Source organism: Chroicocephalus ridibundus, chromosome 1 (genome assembly GCF_963924245.1).
Source record: "Chroicocephalus ridibundus chromosome 1, bChrRid1.1, whole genome shotgun sequence".
Lineage (NCBI taxonomy): Eukaryota > Metazoa > Chordata > Aves > Charadriiformes > Laridae > Chroicocephalus > Chroicocephalus ridibundus.
The window spans coordinates 126,856,120-126,878,095 of record NC_086284.1 but is presented as its reverse complement, the minus strand read 5'-3'; the positions used below and the strand labels follow the sequence as shown (position 1 = coordinate 126,878,095).

At 41.9% G+C, this 21,976-nt stretch overlaps 2 protein-coding genes across 8 annotated transcripts; one reads left to right on the top strand and one right to left on the bottom strand.

The window, feature by feature from the left end:
* Positions 1 to 448: 448 nt before the first annotated feature.
* CCDC181 (coiled-coil domain containing 181) lies at positions 449 to 12,431 on the top strand. Of its 5 annotated transcripts, none has more exons than XM_063350844.1 (6): positions 449 to 594; positions 5,053 to 5,213; positions 5,720 to 6,697; positions 9,062 to 9,208; positions 10,342 to 10,496; positions 11,097 to 12,431. In XM_063350844.1, the coding sequence occupies exons 2-6, from the start codon at positions 5,076 to 5,078 to the stop codon at positions 11,257 to 11,259; spliced, it is 1,581 nt and encodes a 526-aa protein (XP_063206914.1). In that variant the 5' UTR covers positions 449 to 594; positions 5,053 to 5,075; the 3' UTR covers positions 11,260 to 12,431. The 5 variants fall into 5 exon arrangements, with proteins under 5 accessions (XP_063206914.1, XP_063206905.1, XP_063206934.1 ...); XM_063350835.1 differs by having other exon boundaries at positions 455 to 682; XM_063350864.1 differs by lacking the exon at positions 449 to 594 and adding an exon at positions 2,735 to 2,807.
* Positions 12,432 to 12,502: 71 nt separating this feature from the next.
* BLZF1 (basic leucine zipper nuclear factor 1) lies at positions 12,503 to 21,965 on the bottom strand. Of its 3 annotated transcripts, none has more exons than XM_063350896.1 (7): positions 21,896 to 21,965; positions 19,903 to 19,959; positions 18,343 to 18,782; positions 17,474 to 17,673; positions 15,698 to 15,826; positions 14,881 to 15,100; positions 12,503 to 13,999 (listed from the first exon to the last, which is right to left on the bottom strand). In XM_063350896.1, exons 2-7 carry the CDS (start codon positions 19,919 to 19,921, stop codon positions 13,814 to 13,816), a joined length of 1,194 nt encoding a protein of 397 aa, XP_063206966.1. In that variant the 5' UTR covers positions 19,922 to 19,959; positions 21,896 to 21,965; the 3' UTR covers positions 12,503 to 13,813. The 3 variants fall into 3 exon arrangements, with proteins under 3 accessions (XP_063206966.1, XP_063206947.1, XP_063206958.1); XM_063350877.1 differs by having other exon boundaries at positions 21,702 to 21,963; XM_063350888.1 differs by having other exon boundaries at positions 21,726 to 21,948.
* Positions 21,966 to 21,976: the final 11 nt, after the last annotated feature.

Sequence of the window (21,976 nt, the reverse complement as noted above, 5' to 3'; positions counted from 1 at the left end):
CCTAAGCCCAGTAGTGGGCTACTACCCAACAAGCCCTCTGCACAGCACCAAAACCAAGAGAAAATGGGTGGTCTGCGGGGGAAGGGAGGTCTAGGAAAAACTGCCGTTCTTGCAAGTGTTGCATTGGGAGTTTTATTGCTGAGGCAGAAACGATAGGACTGTCAGCATGTCAGGCTCGCTCTGAATTTCATTCATCTGCCTTTTCTGGGTGACCACAGGAGTCAGCTGTGTGGGGATGAGCTTCTTGACAGTGTGGGGGTTTAAAATCCCCCCATGCATAGGGGATTATGCATTAATGCTTGCATAGGGCAGGAAGGTAACTAGTAGCTCATACAGGTATAGCGTTGCCCTTTAAGGCGGATTCAAGCATTTCACATCTCTGGTGCTGGTGAAAGCTGCTGTGACAAGAATCCTAAGCCTGCTCTTGCCTGCGAGCGAAGCAGGTCCACGTGAACCATGGCAATCCTCCTTGCTCCTCCCATCGCATCCTGCCACTCCATGTACAGCTGAGAGTGCTGTAAAGGGACACCCAGCTACTGTCAAGGATCTGAATTCCCACATCTGCAAAACAGCGCATGGTGCAGCTTGATGGAGGTGAGATAAATACTACGCGGGGCTGGGGTGCCTCCCTGGGATGCTGTGGCTGTTTCTTTGTTCCGGTTGATGCTGGGGGCTGCTGGAGGTGAGTGTTATCGCTGAATCTGTGTATCCTGCACTGGGCTTGCTATGATGCTGGTGAGACATGGCACAGTGTTAGGATCAGTGTTAGGGGGAGAGGCCAGTTGCTGGGCTTGTTCTGTCCAAAAGGCGAGGGATAGTAAGAGCTACCAGAGGCTGTTTCAGGAGCAGCACCCACTGCTGTCCCTCTGGGCTAGCATGGGTTTTGACAGCCCACCAAGGCATGGCAGGGTTACTCCCAACCACGCTGTAGCTCTGTGTGTGTGTGTGAAACAGCCGACTGCTCTGGCAGTGCTCTTGGGGTAAGGGAAGGGCTCTGCGTGAATGTGATTATATTTTCTTCTCTACCAGTGTGATCGTAGCCAAGTACTGGGAAGGAAAGAGGGACTTTGGTTATGGAAGGGGCAGGAGACTGGGAGATGTGGACCCTGTTCCTAGCAACTACTCTTGACAGTGTCAACTGTTTCCTGCACAACAGGCAAAAGGTGTTAAGGTGCTTGTTTAACATCGCTCTGGAGGCGTTAGGCAGCCTTTCTCTGCCAAACATACTTGCTCTGAGTAAATCAGTGTTCCCTAGACAGTGTCTGAAGCATTAGTGACATAGAAAAGAGCAACATGTCGGGGCCTGTGCTCGGAGCCCTGTACTGCTCAGCTATTTCCATTGCATTTTTTCAAGACCGTGTTCTGTAGCTCCCTCACAGGTGGGGACATCTGAAAACCTAAATTTAATGACATATGGGTTAATGAATGCACGCATGGATTTAGTTTGACCTTAAGGTATCATTACATTATCATTATCAAGCACCACAGCTTGGTCTTCCAGCATTGGGGTCTAATCCTTGTCATACAATCACACGGATTTGTAATTAGTTGAACAAAGCATCTCTTGTGAATAAAAGGGGTGGTACTGACTTGCAAGATGAAGCATAAAAGCTGTAGGATAGAAGTGGAGCATAAAGCTTTGATACTGCGCCCAGCCCTCTTTGTTTCATTCTGCTATGAACTTGTCGAAGCCACCTGTCTGTGAAATGTGGAAAATCAGAAGTTCAGCAAATTGTCTTCCAGCAGAGGAGAACTGCGTGACCCTGGGTGAGGTTGCTGGTTGAAGTTTTCCCAGGTGCAGCGGCAACCATTGCCAAGCAGGTACCTGAGTGTTACCTCAGGAAAATATCAGGGAGCGCTGGCAACCTGCCACAATCGATGTCAAACCCCGTTTCTCTTTCTGTCTGTAGGGTGTGGGATTAGCAGAAACCCCAAGGTCGTAGAGTCCAGCCTCCTCCTGTGATGTGTGGCCTATGACAACTGCCTTCGGAGACCTCCTGAACCCCACCTTGAAGGGGTTTAGCTTGCTGCCCCGCGTTACTTTGAGCGAAAGGGTGACTCTACCCGCGTTACTCTGAGGGTTATCAACGCCCTGGCTGAATGTATTCACGCCTATTTTCTGCACTTACTCTCATTATCGTTAACCCTTTAGCGCAGGGACCGTGCTGCCCTCTGAGGTGTGCGGCTTTCTGGTGCATTTCTAGGCTGCCACCCTTCGCTTTGCTGGGCCACTGTATTCAAAACTGGGGGCCACAGCCGGGTGTGGGGTGGTGCTGCCAGCAAGGACGACTCCCTCCTTCCCCCCGGCAGCGTCCCCCTCTTGGAGACGCGGCGCTTGTCGTCACCCACGAAAGCTCAAATTTTGGTGCCGCTGGCTCTCGCGCTGATCGAGTTGCTCGTTGCCAGCCCGAGCATGAATAATACAACACAACAACGGCCGATGCGCAGGCCGCTCCCAGGCAAGCGCATAATGTAAACAGCATCAAAAGGCTCTCGGCTGGCCCCGGGAACGGTGCCCCTCTCCCGGGCACTCACGGCCGTCGGGTCCCCGCCCGCCGTGATATGCTTTGCTTTAATTTCCGAGCGTTACATGACATTTTCTAAGGCGATGGGAAAATAAAGCGCCTTCTGACGGGCCCTCACCCCTGAAAACGCAGGACAAAGACTGCCGGGGGGGGGTGGCCCCTGCGCGGAGGCCCGTCCCCATGGCAACAGGCTGTGCCGACCCGCCAGCGCGCGCGTGCCCGCGGCGGAGCGGGGTTTGGTCCTCGGGGGCCACCGTCGGCGGTGACCGGCGCTGCGGGAAGGTGAGCGGCGGCGCGGGGGGGCAGCCCCCACTGCTGCCATGGCAACGCCGCCGAACGCACCGGCGGGGCGGGCCTCGGCCGGCGGCGGCGGCACCTCGGCCCCCGGGCCGGGGCGCGGCGAGACCGCGGTGAGCGGGGTGTCCGAGGCAGGCGGGGTCGGTTCCCGTGGGGAGCTGTTAGTGCCGGGTGAGGCGGCCGGCGGCCTCACCTGCCGGCTGTGCCTGGGGAGGCGGTCGCCGGGCCAGGTGAGAGGCTGCTCCGCCCGTATGGCGGTTGCTGGTAGTAGCGGCGGTGAGGCGGAGTGTGTGGGGCGGTGGGTGCCGTCCGCCGGTCTCCTCGCCTTAAAACGGGGAGCCGGGGCGGTGCCGGGCCCGCCGGGCGGCGCTGAGGGCCGGCCGCGGGGCTGGGCGGCCCCCGCCCCAACAGGGCTGGGTTCGGTCTTCTGAGTCTGTCTGTGTGTGTAGATGTTGGTACGAAGAGGGCAAAGTAAGCAAAGTCCAGTCCATCACTTTGACCCTCTCCTTGTGACTGTGCCTGGCCGGCGCCTGGGTATGGCGGCGGAGAGGCGCTACTGAGCTTTGCACAACGATCCAGCCACAGCACACGCCCCCCCCTCCACCGCCCCACCGCCACCCCGGTTAGAATTAGAAGCAGGTGAAAATGAAGGCTTGGGATTTTCTGAATATTTTTTGGTCCCTGTTAAAACTGAAGCACTTTGTTCTTCACTTCTTAAGACCCTAAATAGAACAGGAGTTGATTCAGGATTTTCTGAAACAAGGTCATTAAACTGAAGTTATCTCTTCAGCCATGACTACTTTATGTTACAATAGAAGAGGCTGATTTTTATGCTGCTCTCCTTTATTAGACATATCCAAAATAAATTGAACAGTTTTCTGGATTTGTGTTGAGTGTCACAGACTGATGTGAACGTGTTTTGTTAAAGGTGCAATTCAGCTTTGTAGCTTTTGCATCTGCTTACCATAATTATGAAGTTAAAACAAAGTACTTTTTTGTGCTGAATACGTACTAGAGCAAAGTAATCTCCACTAAGAACCCAGGTACATGTCACCACCCAAACCAAGGATATTTGTGAAGGAAGGGGCATTTCCAAGCAAAAAGGATGACATGTCGTATGAGAAGAGGTACAGAAAAAGCATGATGGAAATAGACATGGCGTGGAAAGCCAGGGCAACAGTCTGAACAAATTTGAAAATTTAAACTCAGAGAAATCTAGAGTGATTCTTGCGGCAGGTGATGGCTAAAAAATAAATTAACTAGGAGAAAAAAATGCCAGATTTTCTTGAACAAAATACGGATCAAACAAAAAGAAGAGCTTTTATAAAGTTTGCATACAAACAAGGTTGCAACAAAAGTGCCCAGCTTTATTACTGTTCTTTCCTCTTAAAAAAATCTTGACTAAATTTTGAGGTCTAACAGAGCAGCGCTCTTGTCAAGCATGAAACAGTTTTAAGAGGAGGAGCTGGTATTCATGTGAGTAAATAACTGAGAACTCCTGGATGCTCATCAGAATTTAAAACAAAAGCTTGAAGGAATTTAAGCAGCATCTTCTGGATGAAAGGGTTTTTACAAAATGTATGGCAAAGTGCTAGACAGATTGGGAAGTCCAGGTGCAACCCATCTTGTCTGGAAGGGCAGGATCGTCACACAGCAAGTGCTGTCTTGCTGTTCCAGGGCCGTCCAGGGTCAGAGCTAACTCTTACATCCCGTATTGTGTTGCCATATGCTAATGCTCGTATCTGGTTCTTTTAGTATGTTGTAAATAACACAGATTTGTCCTACTAGAGAGACACTTAGAAGTGGCACCTTCTAGCCTAGGGCAGAGGGAACAAAGAGAACAGGAACTTTTGAATAATCAACATTTCCTTCTTTTAAGTTGCTTTCGTAAACAGTATTAAACAAACTAGTGAAAGAATGATGAGTGGCTGATCTAACACTTAGGAGACCATGAGTTCTAGTCTTAGCTGTGTCAGAGACACACTGCAAGACATTAAGTCACCTCGGTTTGCTTTGACTCAAATCTTGCCCTAGTAGTGGGAGCTGGAAGTGCCCAAACTTTTCGTGTTTATAAACCATTAGTGATCCTTAGTTGTGAGGTGCTGTGGCACTACCCAACATGGTTGTATTGATACTGCTCACAAGCTTGATGTGGGTGCCATAAGACACATCAATGTTCTATATTTATGTGTCACTAGAGTTTTAAAACAATCTTGTTTCCTCTTTATAGTATTGTTCTAACACATCGCCAAAATGAGTGAAAAGGAAGACCAAGGGGATCCAGCAGATATGGGTGATTTAACAGAAAGTGGAGAATATGAGGATGACTTTGAAAAAGACCTTGAATGGCTAATTAATGAAGACGAAAAAGAAGACCTTGGTGAAGGAGAGGTATTTGTTAAATTAAAGGCTAGTTGTCATATTTAGAAGACAAAAATGAGTACTATTTGGAATCATAAGCACAAAATTCAATATGGTTTGAAATGTGTAGGTATATTCACTGAATTCTGACAAGGAAGTTTATTTGAAATTATAGTGGAAAATAATTCAGTGAACTGGTTAGTATGATTATAACTGTTTTAAACAGAAAATTCAGTGTTCATTGAAAATAATATGTTTGTTTCAAAAGTACTTCTGGGTTCCTTTAAGTGTCTGTGCAACACACGTTCTGTTTTTATGCTGTCATTGATTGCTGGTGGTTAGTTAAACTTCGTGCAGATGTGAATGTGGAGAAACTGTTAGTGCCAAAAAAAGCTATTAATTATGACATGCACTATTTGACAACCTTTTTAGAATTAGGGTAGTTAGTACTGCTCTTCTCTCTCGCTATTTCTTTTCTCTTTCTCTGATACTGTTCTTTGTTGGGAGAATAGACTAGTTTATTTTAATTTTTTTAGAATCCTGAAAAAAATGAAGAGGATACTGAAGCACAAATTGTTAAAGTTGTGGACAAGTTTGAGGAAGACAATGAGGAAATGGAAGAAAATCCAGATCAGCATTCAGAGGCAGATGTAGATGCCAAAGTGAGACCCTCTAATGAAGAGAGTTTGGAATCCAGGCCTGATACTAAACAGGGTGACCGTGTATCTGATACTGATAGTGAAAGCTCTATCCAGGAATCCAAGCTGGAAAACCAGCAGGAATTGGATGAGGAAGAGGATGAAGAAATAAAGCGTTACATCTTGGAAAAGATTGAAGAAGCAAACAAACTCCTGGAGAATCAGGCTCCTGTGGATCAGAACAGAGAACGAAAATTAAAATTTAAGGATAAGTTGGTGGATCTTGAAGTTCCTCCTCTAGAAGATGCTGAAGTTTGTAAAACTGACCTTGGAAGAGGAGATGATGTTTCAAATAGGCTATCTCGGTTGCACATTTCTAATGAAATGGGACAGGAAAGCACATCAATTTCACCACGTGCTGGCAAGGATGAGGAAAGGAAGGATGGCAAGATCCTAGTGGAAAAAGATGGGAAGTTTGAACTCTTAAGTTTACATGATATTGAAAGCCAGGGTTTTTTGCCCCCTATAAGTGTATCTTTTACTGATATTGAAACTCAACATACGTCTCCAAAATCTTCACACTACGGTCCTTTTGCCACCGTCTCTGGAATGAAGGAAGTACCTCCAGTAAGACCAGGAGCACATTCTGTTGCTCATGGTGGAGAAGAGTGTGTGTATTTCCCTAAGCCTCCATCTAACCCTAAGCGTCGACCAAATTCTGCTATCAATGCTGCAAGAGGACTGGGAAGACGGAAGACTCCACAGAGAGTGCAGTCTGCAAATGTGCCTGTGAGAAGCTCCACTTACTGTCTTTCTCCCAGGCAAAAAGAATTGCGGAAGCAGCTAGAACAAAGGAAAGAAAAACTGAGGAAAGAGGTAAACGCATAGAGGCAACAAGTAGATCACAGTGACCATACAGTTCCTCTGCTTCAGAGACCACATGTTCATGGCATTTACTCCGTTTTTCCATGATAAAAGAGGCAATAATAATAATAATTATCATTATTCTCCTCTGGAGTTTGTACAGAATCTGTCAAAACTCCTTTCCTTAAAAGAAAAAAAAAAAACCCACAGAGTGGCATAGGATCATGCCTTGCTTACAGGAGAAATCAAGTATTTATTCAATATATCCTTCATAAATAGGCTGCCTTCTGCTATATTGTACTTACTGCTTTTGCTTATTGACTCTTTTTCTACCTAGGTTCCGTTACAGCCCCACTGTTTACTGGAACGTAGCACATGGTATCGCATGTCCATAGATTACACTGCAATGTGGGAAGTTAACATTAACCACAGTAATGCAGGTGCTCATTTGGGTGCTCGTAAAGTATGTAATAGGCAATTATCATATGTGAGAGTGTTCAGTCATAAAATAAGATTTATACAGGAGGATGACTGTGAGAACTATGAACAAAGCGGGGTGTGTTTAACGTGTATGGAAGATACAGCTGACTTCAAAAGCGGCGTGCCTTGTTGCTTGCATAAGATGCATGCAGGTGAAGTCGTGTTGACTGATAATATAACTGGATACTTTTTTTCTCTAAAGGTTTTTGCATGGGTGAGCGTTGGAACTTTTCTCAATTAGTTTGTTGCAAAGTAGGTTATTCTCCCCTTTTTCTGCTAGTGGATACTACTTTTCCTTCTGATTTGGTTTAACTGGGCACTAGGGAGAGGAGAAAATGAAGAAAATACTCCCAGTACTGCAGCTATTATTCTTCTATCTATAAAGGGCAGTAATTTAAAAGAAAAAAAAAACTCTAGAAAATCAAATCAGTATCTTATGTATTACTGGGAAAAAACCCTTTTAATTCTTTCTCAGCTCCTTATTAAGAAAAAAATATTTAATAGAGAGGCAGCCTCTGACAGCAGTAACAGGAACTTCAGAAATCTTTACCAAAGATTTAAAAAACTTAAACATTTGCTTAATTTCACATTATGATGATACAATTGCAAAAAGGTAGCTTACTATGCATGTTGCTCTATAAAAACAGCATGGAAGCATCTACCATTTTTCGATGCCACAGCGTTTTAAGTAACCTGGATTAAGTGGCTTCAAAGTTGCTTTCTACCCATGGAAGTAGGTCTAGCCTGCTTTATTTAAAAATTTTGCTGAGCTGCTCAGTAACCAGGGGTATGAAATGTGAAGAGTTACTGATGTGTTTTCTTTGTACACATAAGACTTGATCTCTTCACACAATGCTCCGCCTATTTAAAGTAAAAAGGTAGCATGGTGGAGGTAAGGAAGGTTATTTTCCTAACAGTGTGTGCTAAATCTCTTCCTCTTGGCTGATTTACGAAAAGGTAAGAATGTATTACTGTATTTTCTTCATTCTTGAATGGAGTTCTTCCATTCTGTGATGGATTTCACAGGCATGAAACATTTCTTGACATTACTGGAATCCCTTTCCTTCATTTTGGTGGGGATTCTTTCATTTCAGTAGATCACAAATTGTAAATTTGGAGAGTAGTCTGAAAGTTGTGTGTAGGTGGGAGGAACATCATCTGTTTGCAAGAATAGATTTCTTTGAGTGCTGAAATTAGTGGGGATTGTAGCTTTTGTGTCAAAGAGAATCAAAACCTGGCAAAATGTCCTCATCAGCTTTCTGAACTTGTTTGAAGCCTTTCTCCTCTTTGTAGGTACTTGTCATTAGCTAAAATGTGAATAATATTTACAAAAAAGCTTTTTCAATTTTGTAAAAATAATTTTTGTAAACTGGAAAAAAGTGTTAAGCTGTTAACACTCCTTAAGTAAATACATTACAACTTTATGTCCAGAAAAAAAAATCCTTATTTATAAGGTAGTGCCTGCAGTCCATAGGTAGTTAAATATCCTTTAGGGTTTAGTGGTCCAACAAGCCTGAGAGTTTTGTTAATTTTTAAAATGCATCAGTTTAATCTGATTTTAAATCAATCAGAGCTATTGGGCAGGCTTAATTTAAAAAGTCTTCACCTGTTGCTATTCAAATATCTGTGAGTTGAGTTGTATCATGGAAATGGAGGTAATCACAAAAAGGGTTAAACAGAAAGTATGTGAACATAACCCGAACCGCAGAAGTGCTCAAACTTGTTTCTTCCTAAAAGTAGTATCAACTATGATGCAGTCGTTGAATATTCTTGTTTCATCAGTATTTTTGTGTCTCTCTCATGTAACTCAAATGGCTTTTGTATCGTCTATTGTGACAATGAAGGCCTTTGCAAATTAAGACAATTCTCTTAAAAACTACCTTAATTCCATTCAAGGAAGAAGAAAGGAAAAGGGAACAAGAAGAACAGAAAAGAAGAGAGAATGAGATGGTTTTTAAAGCTTGGTTACAGAAGAAGAAAGAACAAGTGCAAGAAGAAAAGCGAATTCGTCGTGCAAAGGAGCTAGAAGACTTGAACAGCAAAGTAAGATATCCTTAGTGTAGGACTGGGATGTATAGTGCTCTTGTTAAATAGAAAAACCAAATTCTAAGCCTGTGTTCTTGGCTAAGTCTTATGGTTTAACCCCAGCCAGCAACTAGGACCATGCAGCCTCTCACTCACCCCTCTTCCTCCCCAGAAGGGTAGGGAGAAGAGGGAGAAAAGGAGGGGAAAGGGAAAAAAAGCCTTGTCGGTTGAGATAAAGACAGTTTAACAGAATAACAGAAAAGGAAAATAACAATAATAATAATGGTAAAAGAATATTGTGGATTGGTTGCCCAGCCCAACCTAAGCAGAGATCGCGGATTCTGCCCCCCACTCCCCAGCCAACCCCCATTTATATACTGAGCATGACATCTGTGGTACAGGATATTCCATTGGCCTTTCTATTGTTCGGTCTAGGCTCCTTCTCAGCTTCTATGGGAAGCTGAAAAAAGTCTTTGACTAGTATACACATCACTTAGCAACAACTAAAACAATATGCATTATTGACATTCCTGTCCTACCAAATCTGAAAACACAGCAACCATTAGAAAGAAAATTAACTCTATCTGAGCTGAAACCTGACACTAAGCATATGACAATTTAGAGTTACAGGAAATGTTTTTGTTACATTAGTTTTAGTGAAGAACTAGATTGACTTGCGTGTTTAGCGTTGTTCTGCTTGTCAGGGTGGCTTGCATCGTAGAAACTGCATATATGAACTTAATAGCTATAAAATCACAGGAGATAGTGATGCTCCTTTTTATCAAGAGAATGACTTGATTGAATCCTGCAGTGAACAAGCAGCCAGAAAATCCTTTGAAGTGTGTTCCTTACATCAGAACTTCTTGACAAGCAGTTAATGCACATGACCTGACCAAAACCTGAGGGTTCAGATGCCCTTTTCTAAAGTTCCTCTGCCTTGCAGCAAAGGGCTTGAAAAACTAAATTCAGGATTTCTTAAAACATACCACTTTGAATGCTTGCTCATGTTTTGCTCTAGTTTGTTTATAAAGTATGTTTTGTGCATGGGAGATGCCAGCAGAGTTGAAAAAAGTATTGTAATGTGTTAAATATAAAGGTCATTTATTGATAAGCCTTGTGTATATATGTCTTTTTTTTTTTTTTTTAAATAGGAGCGGAGCAGGAATCCAGAAGAAGCCTTCAAGTTATGGCTTAAAAAAAAGCACCAAGAACACATGAAAGAAAAACAGATTGAAATTTTGAGACGCCAAGCTGAGGGAATTGCTTTTTTTCCTAGAACAGAGGAATGCAACAGAGCCTTTAAAGAGTGAGTAGGGTTACTCCTAGGGAATCATATTTGAAAATTTTGTAGTCTGTCAGCTTAAGACTGTGGTTATTTTATGGTACATCTTTACTGCTGAAGTCCTTATTGGTTTGGAATTTTTTTTTGCATAAACGTGCCCTCATGAACCTACACCCTATAGCAGAAATGCATCAATTCCTTGATGTTGTTTGTTCACTATTGTGAAATTACTTGTCAGAAGCTGAGCCAAAATAGCGAATTGCTTCTGCTGAAAATGGGAGATCCTTGTCCTCTACCCCCTTTTAGCCTGTTCTGGAGCTGGCTTGGGTTGATGCAGTTCATTAAACAAGCAGGAAGTTAATCCAATAAAACGGATTCACCTCGAGTCCATGAATTGAATGAGCTCAACAAAAAGGGTGGGGGGAAGGTGCAGAAGCAGGAGAATTGGGATATAAAAGTGGTGCCTCCTGTGTTGAGGAGCAGCAGGTTTTTAGACTTGGCTCAGCCTAACTTTATCCTACAGGACAAGGTGACTCTAGTTAAATGGGAGCAAGTTGCCTTTGAAGAGATGAAGTAAAATTTTCAATTGCAACCGTACTTCTAGTCCTGTTTCTGTCTCCACAGATGGCTAAAAAGAAAGAGAGAAGAGAAACGAGCAGAAGAACTAGCTGCTAAAGAGAGAGCAAGGCAGCTTAGATTAGAAGCCAGAAGAGCAAAACAGATGCAAAACATCCACTGCATTAATTCAGAGCCTAAATCCTTTCGCTTCACAGACCATTACAGTTGAAAGTTTGATGTAACCTCAGAGTTCTTGGTGGCAAGCCTCTTAATTTTTATGGCTTGACCTTTTGCTCTTTACAGTTACTGACTTTTTGTGGTGTTTTTAAAGCTTTTGCGCAAGTTTAATAATTCCCTTCACTGACAATGATTTTACTATTTATTTGTAATTTTGCTGAAAAGCCTGCTTTTATGTATAACTCAGGGATCTTCTTGGTTTGACCAAATCTATTGAGATCTATATGCGAGGGTGGCCAATACACAGTTCATGTCTTTAAAAGGCACTTTATACTCAACTCCACCATGAATTCCTGGATGCAGGCTATTATGTAAAATGTTGAATTTTTGCTGGATTGATATTGCTATTTGCTGCTGCTTGTGATGAGGACTGTGCAAGGTGTTATGTTGTTGGAAAATGCTGTTTCTCGTACCACTTCTTATTGATCTGTTGACCAGCTGTTCATTCTGGCTAGACCAGAGGGCTATTTTATTTTAGTTCAGGGGAAGTGGTCACTGAAGGCTAACATGTCTGTGAACGTGCAATAGTTTTTGAAACTTATTTCTGTGAGTCATATTCAGTAGTTTTCTATTCCATGAAATTAGAAGTGTTGTGTGAATTATGACCTTCACTAATATCAAGGAAGCTGGATTCCTTGTATACTTGTCCATGTTTGCTAAGTCTATTAAAATAAACTACATCACCTTACCCAGCTAAATTTTGAACTCTTGTCAGAGAATAGGCTGAGGTCACTCATAAAATCAGTAGAAGATGAGGAACATTTTGTCCAGCTATGTGTCCAACAGATTTGGCAGTGATCTGGCATTGTACTTCTACTTTTCCACATTCAAATCATTTTCTGGAAGTACTGTAACAGAAGGAAGCGTAATAAATGCAAAGCCAATTTGCCTTTGGTATTTTTCTTTTACCAGTTTGGAGATAGAGGCATATTGAGAGAACACTGGTGTTTGACTGGAGGGGGTGTGTTGCAGCTTTTATCAGCATAGATAAAGGGCATGGACATGAAATAAGAATTTCACATGCTAATAAGAAACATGAGTAACAAGTGCATTCCTCCTTCCTGTACCTTCCCCTGACATTCAAGGTCAAGAAATGCTTCGTGTATCTAGCAAGCAAAATGCAGGGGGAAAGTTTGCAAAAGTTCCTGCTATCCCCCTAATTATAGTAAGGTACAAAAGAAGCATTTCTTGGTTCATTACCTCAGACCAGTACAATGAAGGATTTCACAGTTCAATGTCATGTAATTCCTTTTATGCTGCAGAGAAAACAATACAGCTATATTTAATCCAAAATTGTAACCTGAAAGCAAGCAAAGAAAGTTTATTGTAGTTTTCTTCATGCAAACCAAAGCACGACCAGCAACAGCAAGAACTTATAACTTAGATATTCTGATGATAGTATGAGATTCAAAAGAAAACTAGATAAAAGTAACCATTTCAGAAACACTTTTTCCAAACTAGACAGCTACATATGATAAGTTTGAGATTGAAACTAAGAAATTAAATGCACATTTGCATCCTCCTATCTTTCCCCTTTGCATTTGCAACGTAAATAGGCTTCTTTGGATTTAGCAGATTATCTGCTAAAATTTCTCTTCAAGCCTACATCAAGATTATAAAACCATACAAGTAAAAAAATATATTTTTTTACCAGTACCTGTGCAAACTTAGTGCTTATCTTCAGCTTCCTCTAACACCCAGGAAGACCTCCAGGAAGGACTGAGTTCTAATTCTAGGTCAGGTTTCAACACCACGTACTAAAGGAGGTGTATCAACTTATCTTTGCTGAGGATCAGCTTTGCAACAGCTTCACTCTAGAAGCCAAAATAGATGGAAAAGCCATTATTTTGGCTTACGGAAACACAAGTACCTCACCCCACACAGTTTTCCAGAACCCATTTAAAACCAGTTACTATTTATATATTATAGCTAGAGTTCATTCAAGCTCTTCCACCTCCTTGCCAGGAGGGCCGCAACACTGCATATGCTCTTACTTTCAAAACTTACATCTATGAAAAATCATTGCACATATTCCATTTTATTACTAAATTTAAAAGGCTGAACATAGACTTGGGGACAGTTCATCACCTCGGCTAAGATTAAAAAAAAAAAACAAACAAAAAACACAGGGAGCTGACCATTTTCCATTGCCTTTTTTTTTTAGCATAACCTATTAGCACTTCATTTAGAGTTACACTTTTGTCTCCCTCTAATGAGAAATTCATTGAGATTTGCTAATAAGACTGTAAACCTTAAATAGTCAAGGACACCTCTATGCCCTACAAATTGGACCAGCGTAACATTTTTCGTCTTGCCTTTGTAGAAGACAAGAAGTAGCTTTCCAGACTGAGAAGTAGTAGAAGTATCCCAGAGGCTAAGGAAATCCTGTCAGTCCCTAACTTCAAGAGATAGAGAAGCAGAAACTGCATGATTTTCAGTGTTGAACCCAGCCATTATGGAAAGAAACAGGAAAAAGGGAAGCCTGCTGAACATCGACTAGTGTAATTCTTCGGAAAGAGTGCATGTGCGTTGCATTGGCAGTGCTTTTAAAGGGCTATCAGCTCTCCTTGACAGTGATTGCAACAATTGAAAGTTACATCTTCGTATCTTGTATATGGGTGAAACCTTCCAATATTCTTCTTTGTGGAAAGGAAGGAAGATGGAGAAGTCTCAGAAAAAGAAACTTCTGCTGACGTTTCTGTACGTGCAGCTGGATCCAGTACACGTAGCACCTAAGGATGGAAAAGTTGAGAATGAAAATATATCTATTAAGTTTAATGGGGTTTATCCTTCTCGAACAGCTATGAAGGATTTCTGTTCAAAAGCAAGTTTTGTCAATTTTTTTTTTCAAGTTGAAAACTAAAAATCCATCTATCCAGACCCTCAATAGAAAGGCATTAAGGACTTTTAAAAAATTAGTAACGTCCATCAGAAATACAGAGTATTGTATTGAGAATTAAAAAAAATAAATCTAATTGTTTTAGCAGAGTTGAGCAAAAACAGGCAAGAACACCACAGATAACCAGGCAACATGAGCCTCCCGCTGCTCAACTATTATTCAATTGCTTCCAGGCTAAACTGATAGTCTAGTTTGCTATTTAAATACCAAGCTTTCTGCAGTGGAACCCTATCTTGAAAGATAATCATACAGCTTCTGTGTTTCCACCCACTTTCAACAGAACCAATTTTTAGGGCAATAGAAACTACTGCTGAAGTGTCATGACTTATTTCTACCTGAACAAGATTTCTTCTCCCACTTTGTTTTTAAACTCAACTAAGTGTTTTCACTTGGCTTCCTCCTGACACAGTAATTCTAAACAAGTTTTGACCCAGTTATTTGTGGTGCTAGGGAGAGAGAAGGAAACAGCAGGTATCATCATATTACTTATGTTGTTGTTCTTATTCTTCCAATTTTACTTTTTGGTGTTTTTTTAAGTTTTTGGTGTTTTTTTTTTAAACTTTTTTTTAACAAGGGAAACAGCTCTATTTAGTATGTTTCCCCTGCATATAGTTTTAAAAAAAGGCATAATATTAAGCAGTTGGCACAAAGCAAGGAATTTCTTTCTGGAAAGAAGACTCTGTTGACAGACTGAGACATATGAAGAGTTCTTACCATTTCAGCCATTTTCTCAGCAGGGGTACTGCAGAACTCCAGAGCTGTTGAAGTCTTTTTTGGACTGTTAGTGCCAACATCTCCAAGAAGACGCGAGCTTACAGCTTTGGCTAGCTTACAATTCACAGTTGCTAGCTCTGTTGTAGTGTAAGGCTGGGCACTAGGATAGTATGTCTGTTGTCTCCCCCACTGAAGAGAAACCATCAGCTCCTCCAGCAGCCTGTGCAGAAAGGAAAAAAGCACTAATAGTGGTTTTTTTTTTTTTTTGGTACTCGCTACCATCAGTACACAGCATACTTAAGAAGAATCCTCTCCTCCAAAGACTTACTGCAAAAGCCAAATGTTAACCAAAAAAGGAAGTTTTAAGTGTTTAAAAACAAGGAGGCAAACAGGCTATTCTCCAAGACAAGGCCTCACCAACACAGTATTTTAATACTGGTAAAATAATTTTACATCTGTCATGATAAGCGTTAAAAAGCCAGTGTGGGTAGAAGAAACTGTATGTTTTAGGAAGAGACAGGGGAGACATGAAGTCAAGACAGTAGTGATTGAATAGAGAAAGTCTGAGGATATGAGAGATGTCAGTTCCAAAGTATATGACCCCTAACACCTCCAGGGAACAATGAAGAAAGAAATACTGCTACTTTGTTTTTTTCAGCTCTGAGACTGAAGAGTGACCATACTATCCATCAGCATAACTGATTTTTGTTGAATATCACTGGAACAGGGGAAAGTTATTTGATTTTTCCCTGGGCCAGAATAAACTGGCAGAAATGAAAAGTTTGCACAGACGCAGTCTGGATTAGAAAAATCATACTTCTGTGTATCAATCATCTCTTGACGGAACTGATCGCGTTCATTCAGCAAGTCCTGGATTGCGCTTTGTGCATCCCTGGTTTGACGCTGAAGAATTGCTCTGGTATTGGTCAGCTCATCAGCCATAACCCTGCAAAAGAAATCTCCAATCAGCAGTGTAAGAAGTGAGCAGTTTGAAAGTCACCTTTATTCTACTAAAGACCATAATTTGTCAACCCAAACTAAGTATTAGGTTGCTGTTCTCACCTCTCTTCCCCATGCAGGACCTATATCAACCTGATTACAAAGGACATGTATTAACAGCAATTTCTGTTCAACTGCAGTTAATACAAGTGCAAGATTGCGTTTTGACTTGCTGAGTTTAAGCAATCTTATGTCACTTAATACAAATCTAGTAACAGACATTTTAAAACACCTTGAGTACGTAAACATGGTGGACAAGCATCCAGACAGATAAAGCTAATTACATTTTGTTTTACTAACACAGTTCTCACAAGTATGCTGTAATCATGTCTTTTCCTAGTCATCTCTAAAGATGACAGCTATGGCTACAGACTGCATTCATTCACCTCTTTGCCTTTCTCAGGGGCAGAAACTAGACGTTGTAGCTGACAGATATGAGTATTGAAGAGCTACAAATGAGACAACTGTTGTCATATTTTGTTATGCCATGAGACTTGGCACGGACCCCTCAAGCAGATATTTCAAACGCCTGCAATACTGCAAATGCAAAAGCCGGAATGACCTTTAAAAAACAACCAGTTAGAAATCTGAGATCTCAACAAAACCAGAATGTTACAATATCGAAGGGTGTTACACTAAGCATCATCACACTGTCATTCCTAGAAGAGACTTGTATCCCTGATCTCAGAACTCCTATTAATGCTAAAGAAACAAGTTAAATTAGGATAGTAACAGTTGCCTATTTACATTCACTCAATACCCTGAAACTTTTTAAGACCAGCAAATTAGAGAGAGGACACCGTATTCTATTACCATCTCCTTCAAGCAGTAAGGCCTTTTTGTAATCTGTACTAAGCATCATAATTAAAATTTAGTTAGTTATATCCAAGTCCAGTAAAGGATTAAAAATCCTAGAACACTATTTACAAATCTGGTAAGTCAACTATACCGAACAAGTTAGAAGTCTAACCCGTTATCAAATGGGATTTTGACATTCAGACCAGCTTAAGATTTACTCCCGACTTTTGCTACCCATTATTTTATGGTTACAGAAGTAACAGTAAGATTCTTAGCAGGAACACAATCAGTGCTTAATGAAAAGGTGCCCTTACTCTTTCTTCCACACTGAGCTGCCCTTCCCAGTAGATCCCTGAATCACCGTAAGCAGAGTACTTAACCAAATCAACTTCTTCACACATTGACGATTGCATCATACTTGGGGGGTGGGGATGAAAATCAAACTAATTATCTTTAAGACAAGTCAAGACAGCTGTCCTGGAAGACATTTTTAAACCCTAAACTCCACACAGTCTATTGGAGTTAGGAACTTCTCTTGCTATGTTGACAAGAGCTGTACCTAAGATTTTAGGAGGTTTAGGACCCACTATTATCTCTGAAAAGCAGAACTACTCAGATTTACGAGTAGCTTACTTTCTTTGTACCCTTTCTGTATTCTCAAATTTCATAGTAGATGTCAGTGTAGCTGCGTGGCTAACCTCTGCATATATAAGCACATTGCCAGGCATTGTAATGGGTGTATGTAATAAAAAACTTAAGGAGAACGCTCTTTTAACAGTTCTGTAAGAGGGAGTACCTGCTCGCCAGGAATTTGCTTCGCCACACATCACACTGTATAGACATGCGCTCTAGTTGTTCAGACAACTGAGACATATTCCGGCCCAGGACTTCATTTTCTAGGATTAGCTGATTTTTTTCACGAGCCATCCGTTCAAAGTGATACTGCAGATCATCCCCAACAGAGGCAACAAGCAATTTCTTCAGCTCCCGATTCACCTAGAATTAGACCAAACTGTCTTGTAATTACCAATATAGAATGCAACACCTGCTTCCAGAATGCAGTGCAAGTTATTGCAAATTGCTAACAATAAATTGCCTTTCCCGTTCCAGAATGGGACAAATCCAATGCAGAGACAATCCACTCCATTGAGCATAAACATTGCTTGAGACTAATGCACATTAAACAGGTTTTTGTTAAAATTCTAACAGAGGCCAAAGAAGAAGAATGAAAGCCTGCTATAAGAAAAAGAAAAAGTTTCAGTAGTATTCAAGTCCTGACTCAGTAATATAACACAGGATTAGACAAGACATCCACAAGTTATATGATGTAGAAAGTTACAGTCACCCCTTCTATGGCATAACATTTTGAACTTAGCAGTTGAGATGAGGAGCTTAAATCTTTTTCTCATGAAAGATACATTTCCCTGCATCCCTCCAGTGTGTTTCTCTTGTCTTCAAGCCTTTGATACTTTTATCTGTTGTCAGAGAAGCACCACTGGATTACTTAGATGTACTTCTACTCTGTATCATAGCTAATAAATTCAAAAGGGAAACTATTTGTTTCAAGGCTAGTGTCATAACAGTTCTCTTTGGCTGCATTCACAAACTGTCAACATAAACCAAAGCAGCACAGCTGTGAGAGAAAAACACCCTTTCATTTCTTACCTCTGTCTGTACACGAAGCTGATTAGAGAGACCTTCTTTATCCTGTAACAACCGCTTTTCTGAATTCTTTAGCTTTTCAATTGCATTTTTCAGCTCTGTCTGTTCTTTCTTGGGATCTGCAGGTCCATCTGACTGATGGAACGTGTCTCCTTTATGTCCTACTGATTTAGCTACCTTAGCACTTTTAGTTGGAACAACATGGGTGATAGCTGCTTTGGGGACTAATATACGAATAGCTTCAATCTCCACTGATTTATCAGCAGGCACTTTCCCTAGCTGCAGAACTCCAGGACTCAGGGAAGAGACTGTCTTTTTATGTGGGCTGTGGTGGATGTGATTGTTCGTAGTGTTGGCTCCAGTGATTACTTCCACCGATTCAGCTGTCTGCTCTGTTTCCATGCCATCCCCAGGTCCTCGGATGGGTGATGAGGCATCATCAGCTAAAATTAAGAAACAGAGGAAGGGAAGTTTACCACCTTTCACTTTGTTATAGTCTCATTGTAACTCTTCACTTAATTTCTGTACTCCAAAGTTACAGATTTTAATTGCACACTGCATGGGTAAAATAGTCCTTTGCAGCAGCAATTATAAAGCACGCATTAGAAAAGTCCTTATTCAAGTGTGCATCGCTCATTAATACTAACAGTACAAGACACAAACATTGATCCGAATTGTATTAAACCTAATTTCCTGCAGACACAAAAAAGAGCTAGTACAGAGAAAATTCTTGACAATGTTATTCATAGGTTGAAAGCAAAATCAGGTTTTGGGAGTTGACAGAATCAGAGCAGTCTCATTTTAAAAGCAAGAATTAAATGAAAAGCAGCTGTTAGCTACATAGCTACTAATATCTTAAGAAGTCTTGCAGACCTTTAGAGTACTATCTACCATGTGTTTTAGTTGTCCAAGTGAAAGTTTAAGAAAAGCCAAGAAGCCAGTTTGGCTTCATTTCTAATCAACAGACCCCAGTATTTCCAGTAATGCTGCTTTCTGCTCCGAATTCCCAATATGCATGATAATGTTTACTAAAAATCAATTTTATTTAAGTTCACTAAGTTTTCAGCTGAATGAAATATTACTGTAGTAGTTTTCACACAATGGGTGAAAGCAAGAAAGTTTCTTAGAAATAGCTACACATACTGCTTTTTTCCTCATACTGCAGGCAGTAATGTGAGCCTGCATCCTCTATCCAAACAATGAATTTCAAAAATGTTGTAGTAGCACCATTACATTGGCCTACTTTCAAGTTGGCTGAAGCAGTACCAACAGGTTCAAAATACTAGAGGAGGACTGACAGACAAGCATACAGACAGATTACAGTACCAGTGACAAACGTGGTTTTCAACACAAAGCTGGATTAGAAAACCACATTCAATTAACTGTTCCATCCAGGTGGCTCTGGTTTTCACTGCAATAAGTCACATAGCTACTTCCTAATAGCTGCATAAAAGGAATAAGTTTAAATGAATGGAGTCTGGCACACAGTGTAACTCCAGTCTTTAGAATTCAAATTAAAGTGCTGTTAATCCAGTCTGCTTAGATATCATGTGAACGACCTACCTTTTTCTACAGATGTCATTTTCTCTTTAGCAGCCAGCTCTTCCCATCTACATATGTCTGAGGAGAAAAGGAGAGGAGGGGAGAAAGAAAGTCTTTAACAAGGTAACAGTGATAATTAATCTTGGATTACCCTATTTTCTAGTACAACCTCTAGACTCCAGGTCAGTAGCATAGTGGAAAAAAAGCACACCAAAACAAACCCCAGAAAAAAACTCAGATTATAAAAAACACACCAGGAGTTAAAAGGAGAAGGCCTGCGAGCCTTCTGGCACTTGTTTCTTCTTTCATTAAGAGGTGGCCTTCAACTCCTATCTCTTGCTCCTCATCCAGTTCCAGCTTCCATTCCTCAAATTTTTCTTTCTGGTCTCCCTCCATTTTTCAGTGAGTTTTCATCTTACTCTTTAAAACTCTGTGACACTCGTAGAGTACAACTGGAAGCTGTATCATGCCGTGCAGAGATAAACTAAGATCATCACAGAACCACAACAAAGGGAAATCCTACACTGTCCTTAAAGAAGACCAAGAGGTGCGGAGGAAACAGCGGCAACTGCACAGTTGCACAATTGCTTTAGCCCCACTTGCTAACACAACTTTTTTGCCAGAGCCAATTCCCCATGAAAGCAGGAGTCAGTGCCCTGAATAGCTGCATGTGTTTAGTTTAAGCCACCAGAAAAATTTTATCCTCAGTTTGGCCCAAACTGCCATCCTGGCCATTTTATCCCTTATCCACCAATACTATTGACCAGTGCCTCCTTTATCCAGAGGTCCATCCACATCCAACTCTCCAGGCTACTTTCCTCCCTCTTCCAGAGTCTGCCACTAACTACTTTAGTTTGAGATAAGTACATCCCTGGTGGCTGTTTTTTTTCCCCTTCAGTTCTCGCTGTGTCATTCATTTAGTGGCTAGTCCAGCCTAAACCCCAACAGGCAGAGATCAAGGGAGATCTCCCAAAGCCCTTGCTTCCTTTCATTATACCACTAACCAAAAAGATTTAACTACAACTTTTTTGACTTCCACTGCTACAGCTCTCTGCCCTGAAAAGATAAAGGTAGCAGCAAGCACATTACTGCCAGCTTTCTAGATTTTGTTTTGGTTTTGTTTTTGATTTGTTTCATAGAAGGTAGGTTTATCTTTTGTGATGACCAGAAGACAAAAGAAATTACTTCCCCTCAAGTTTTCTCAAACTACAACTGTAGAAACATCTTGCTATCTCTTACTTCAAGAGTTATGTTTTTACGCATTTAATATCACGATGTGTTAATCATGACTACTGTTCATTCATTTCTGATTGAAGATTTCTACTCATTCAAGGAGAATGAAAATACGAGTATTCTTGCCTCTTCCTGAGCAGCTCAACAGAAGACCAATTATGAGCATTTGGTCTTATCCACTTCATGTAAGACCACCTGCTGATGATCCTGCACCTTCACTGTTCGTGTTACAATACTGTTCTTACTGTCCTGTTACTTGAAAAGTCTCAGTGTAAGCCTCTGCACGCCGCCCCCCCCCCCCACTTTATTACATCTCTATAGGCAAAAGTCCTTCACTGGTCGAATTGTTAACCGCTGCACTTCTCAGCTAACATTGTGCCATACAGAATCCCTCACATGACAAACAACGCAAGGAAATCCTGTATTAACACGGCTGAGTCACGACCCACGAAGGTCCCGGAAAACCAGCCCCAGCCAAGCCCCGGCCGCCCAGCCCCCGCCGCGCCTGAGCTACCAGGGGGGAGGAGGTGCTCCCCCCCACCTCAGCCCCGCAGCTCGCCAGTAAGAGAGAGCTGGACGTTACCCACCGCTCGGGAAAAGAGGTTCCTCACCCCACCGCGGCACCGGCCAACACGGACCAAGACCTCCCCCGGCCGCTCTCGGGCTCCGGTCCTGCTGCCACCAGGCCGGCCTCAACCCCCGGCCGCCCCAACCCCCCTGCCCCGGCACCGAGAGACTGGGCCGCCCCCCGGGCCGGGCAGAGGGCCACAGCGGACGTTACCGGAGCGCGCAGCACCACTGTTGCAACAGTCCCTGCAACTGCCACAACCGCCACCTCCCCCAGCTTCCGCTTCCTGCGGCG

Excerpts from the sequence above, each read along its gene's own strand:
- CCDC181 (XM_063350844.1), top strand. The coding sequence starts at position 5,076 with ATGAGTGAAAAGGAAGACCAAGGGGATCCAGCAGATATGGGTGATTTA. Across the intron at positions 5,214-5,719 it reads AAGACCTTGGTGAAGGAGAG|AATCCTGAAAAAAATGAAGA; the intron begins GTATTTGTTAAA and ends TAATTTTTTTAG. Across the intron at positions 6,698-9,061 it reads AAGAAAAACTGAGGAAAGAG|GAAGAAGAAAGGAAAAGGGA; the intron begins GTAAACGCATAG and ends ATTCCATTCAAG.
- BLZF1 (XM_063350896.1), bottom strand. Across the intron at positions 17,674-18,342 it reads AGCTTCGTGTACAGACAGAG|GTGAATCGGGAGCTGAAGAA; the intron begins GTAAGAAATGAA and ends GTCTAATTCTAG. Across the intron at positions 14,000-14,880 it reads CTGAGAAAATGGCTGAAATG|GTGCTACGTGTACTGGATCC; the intron begins GTAAGAACTCTT and ends TTCCATCCTTAG.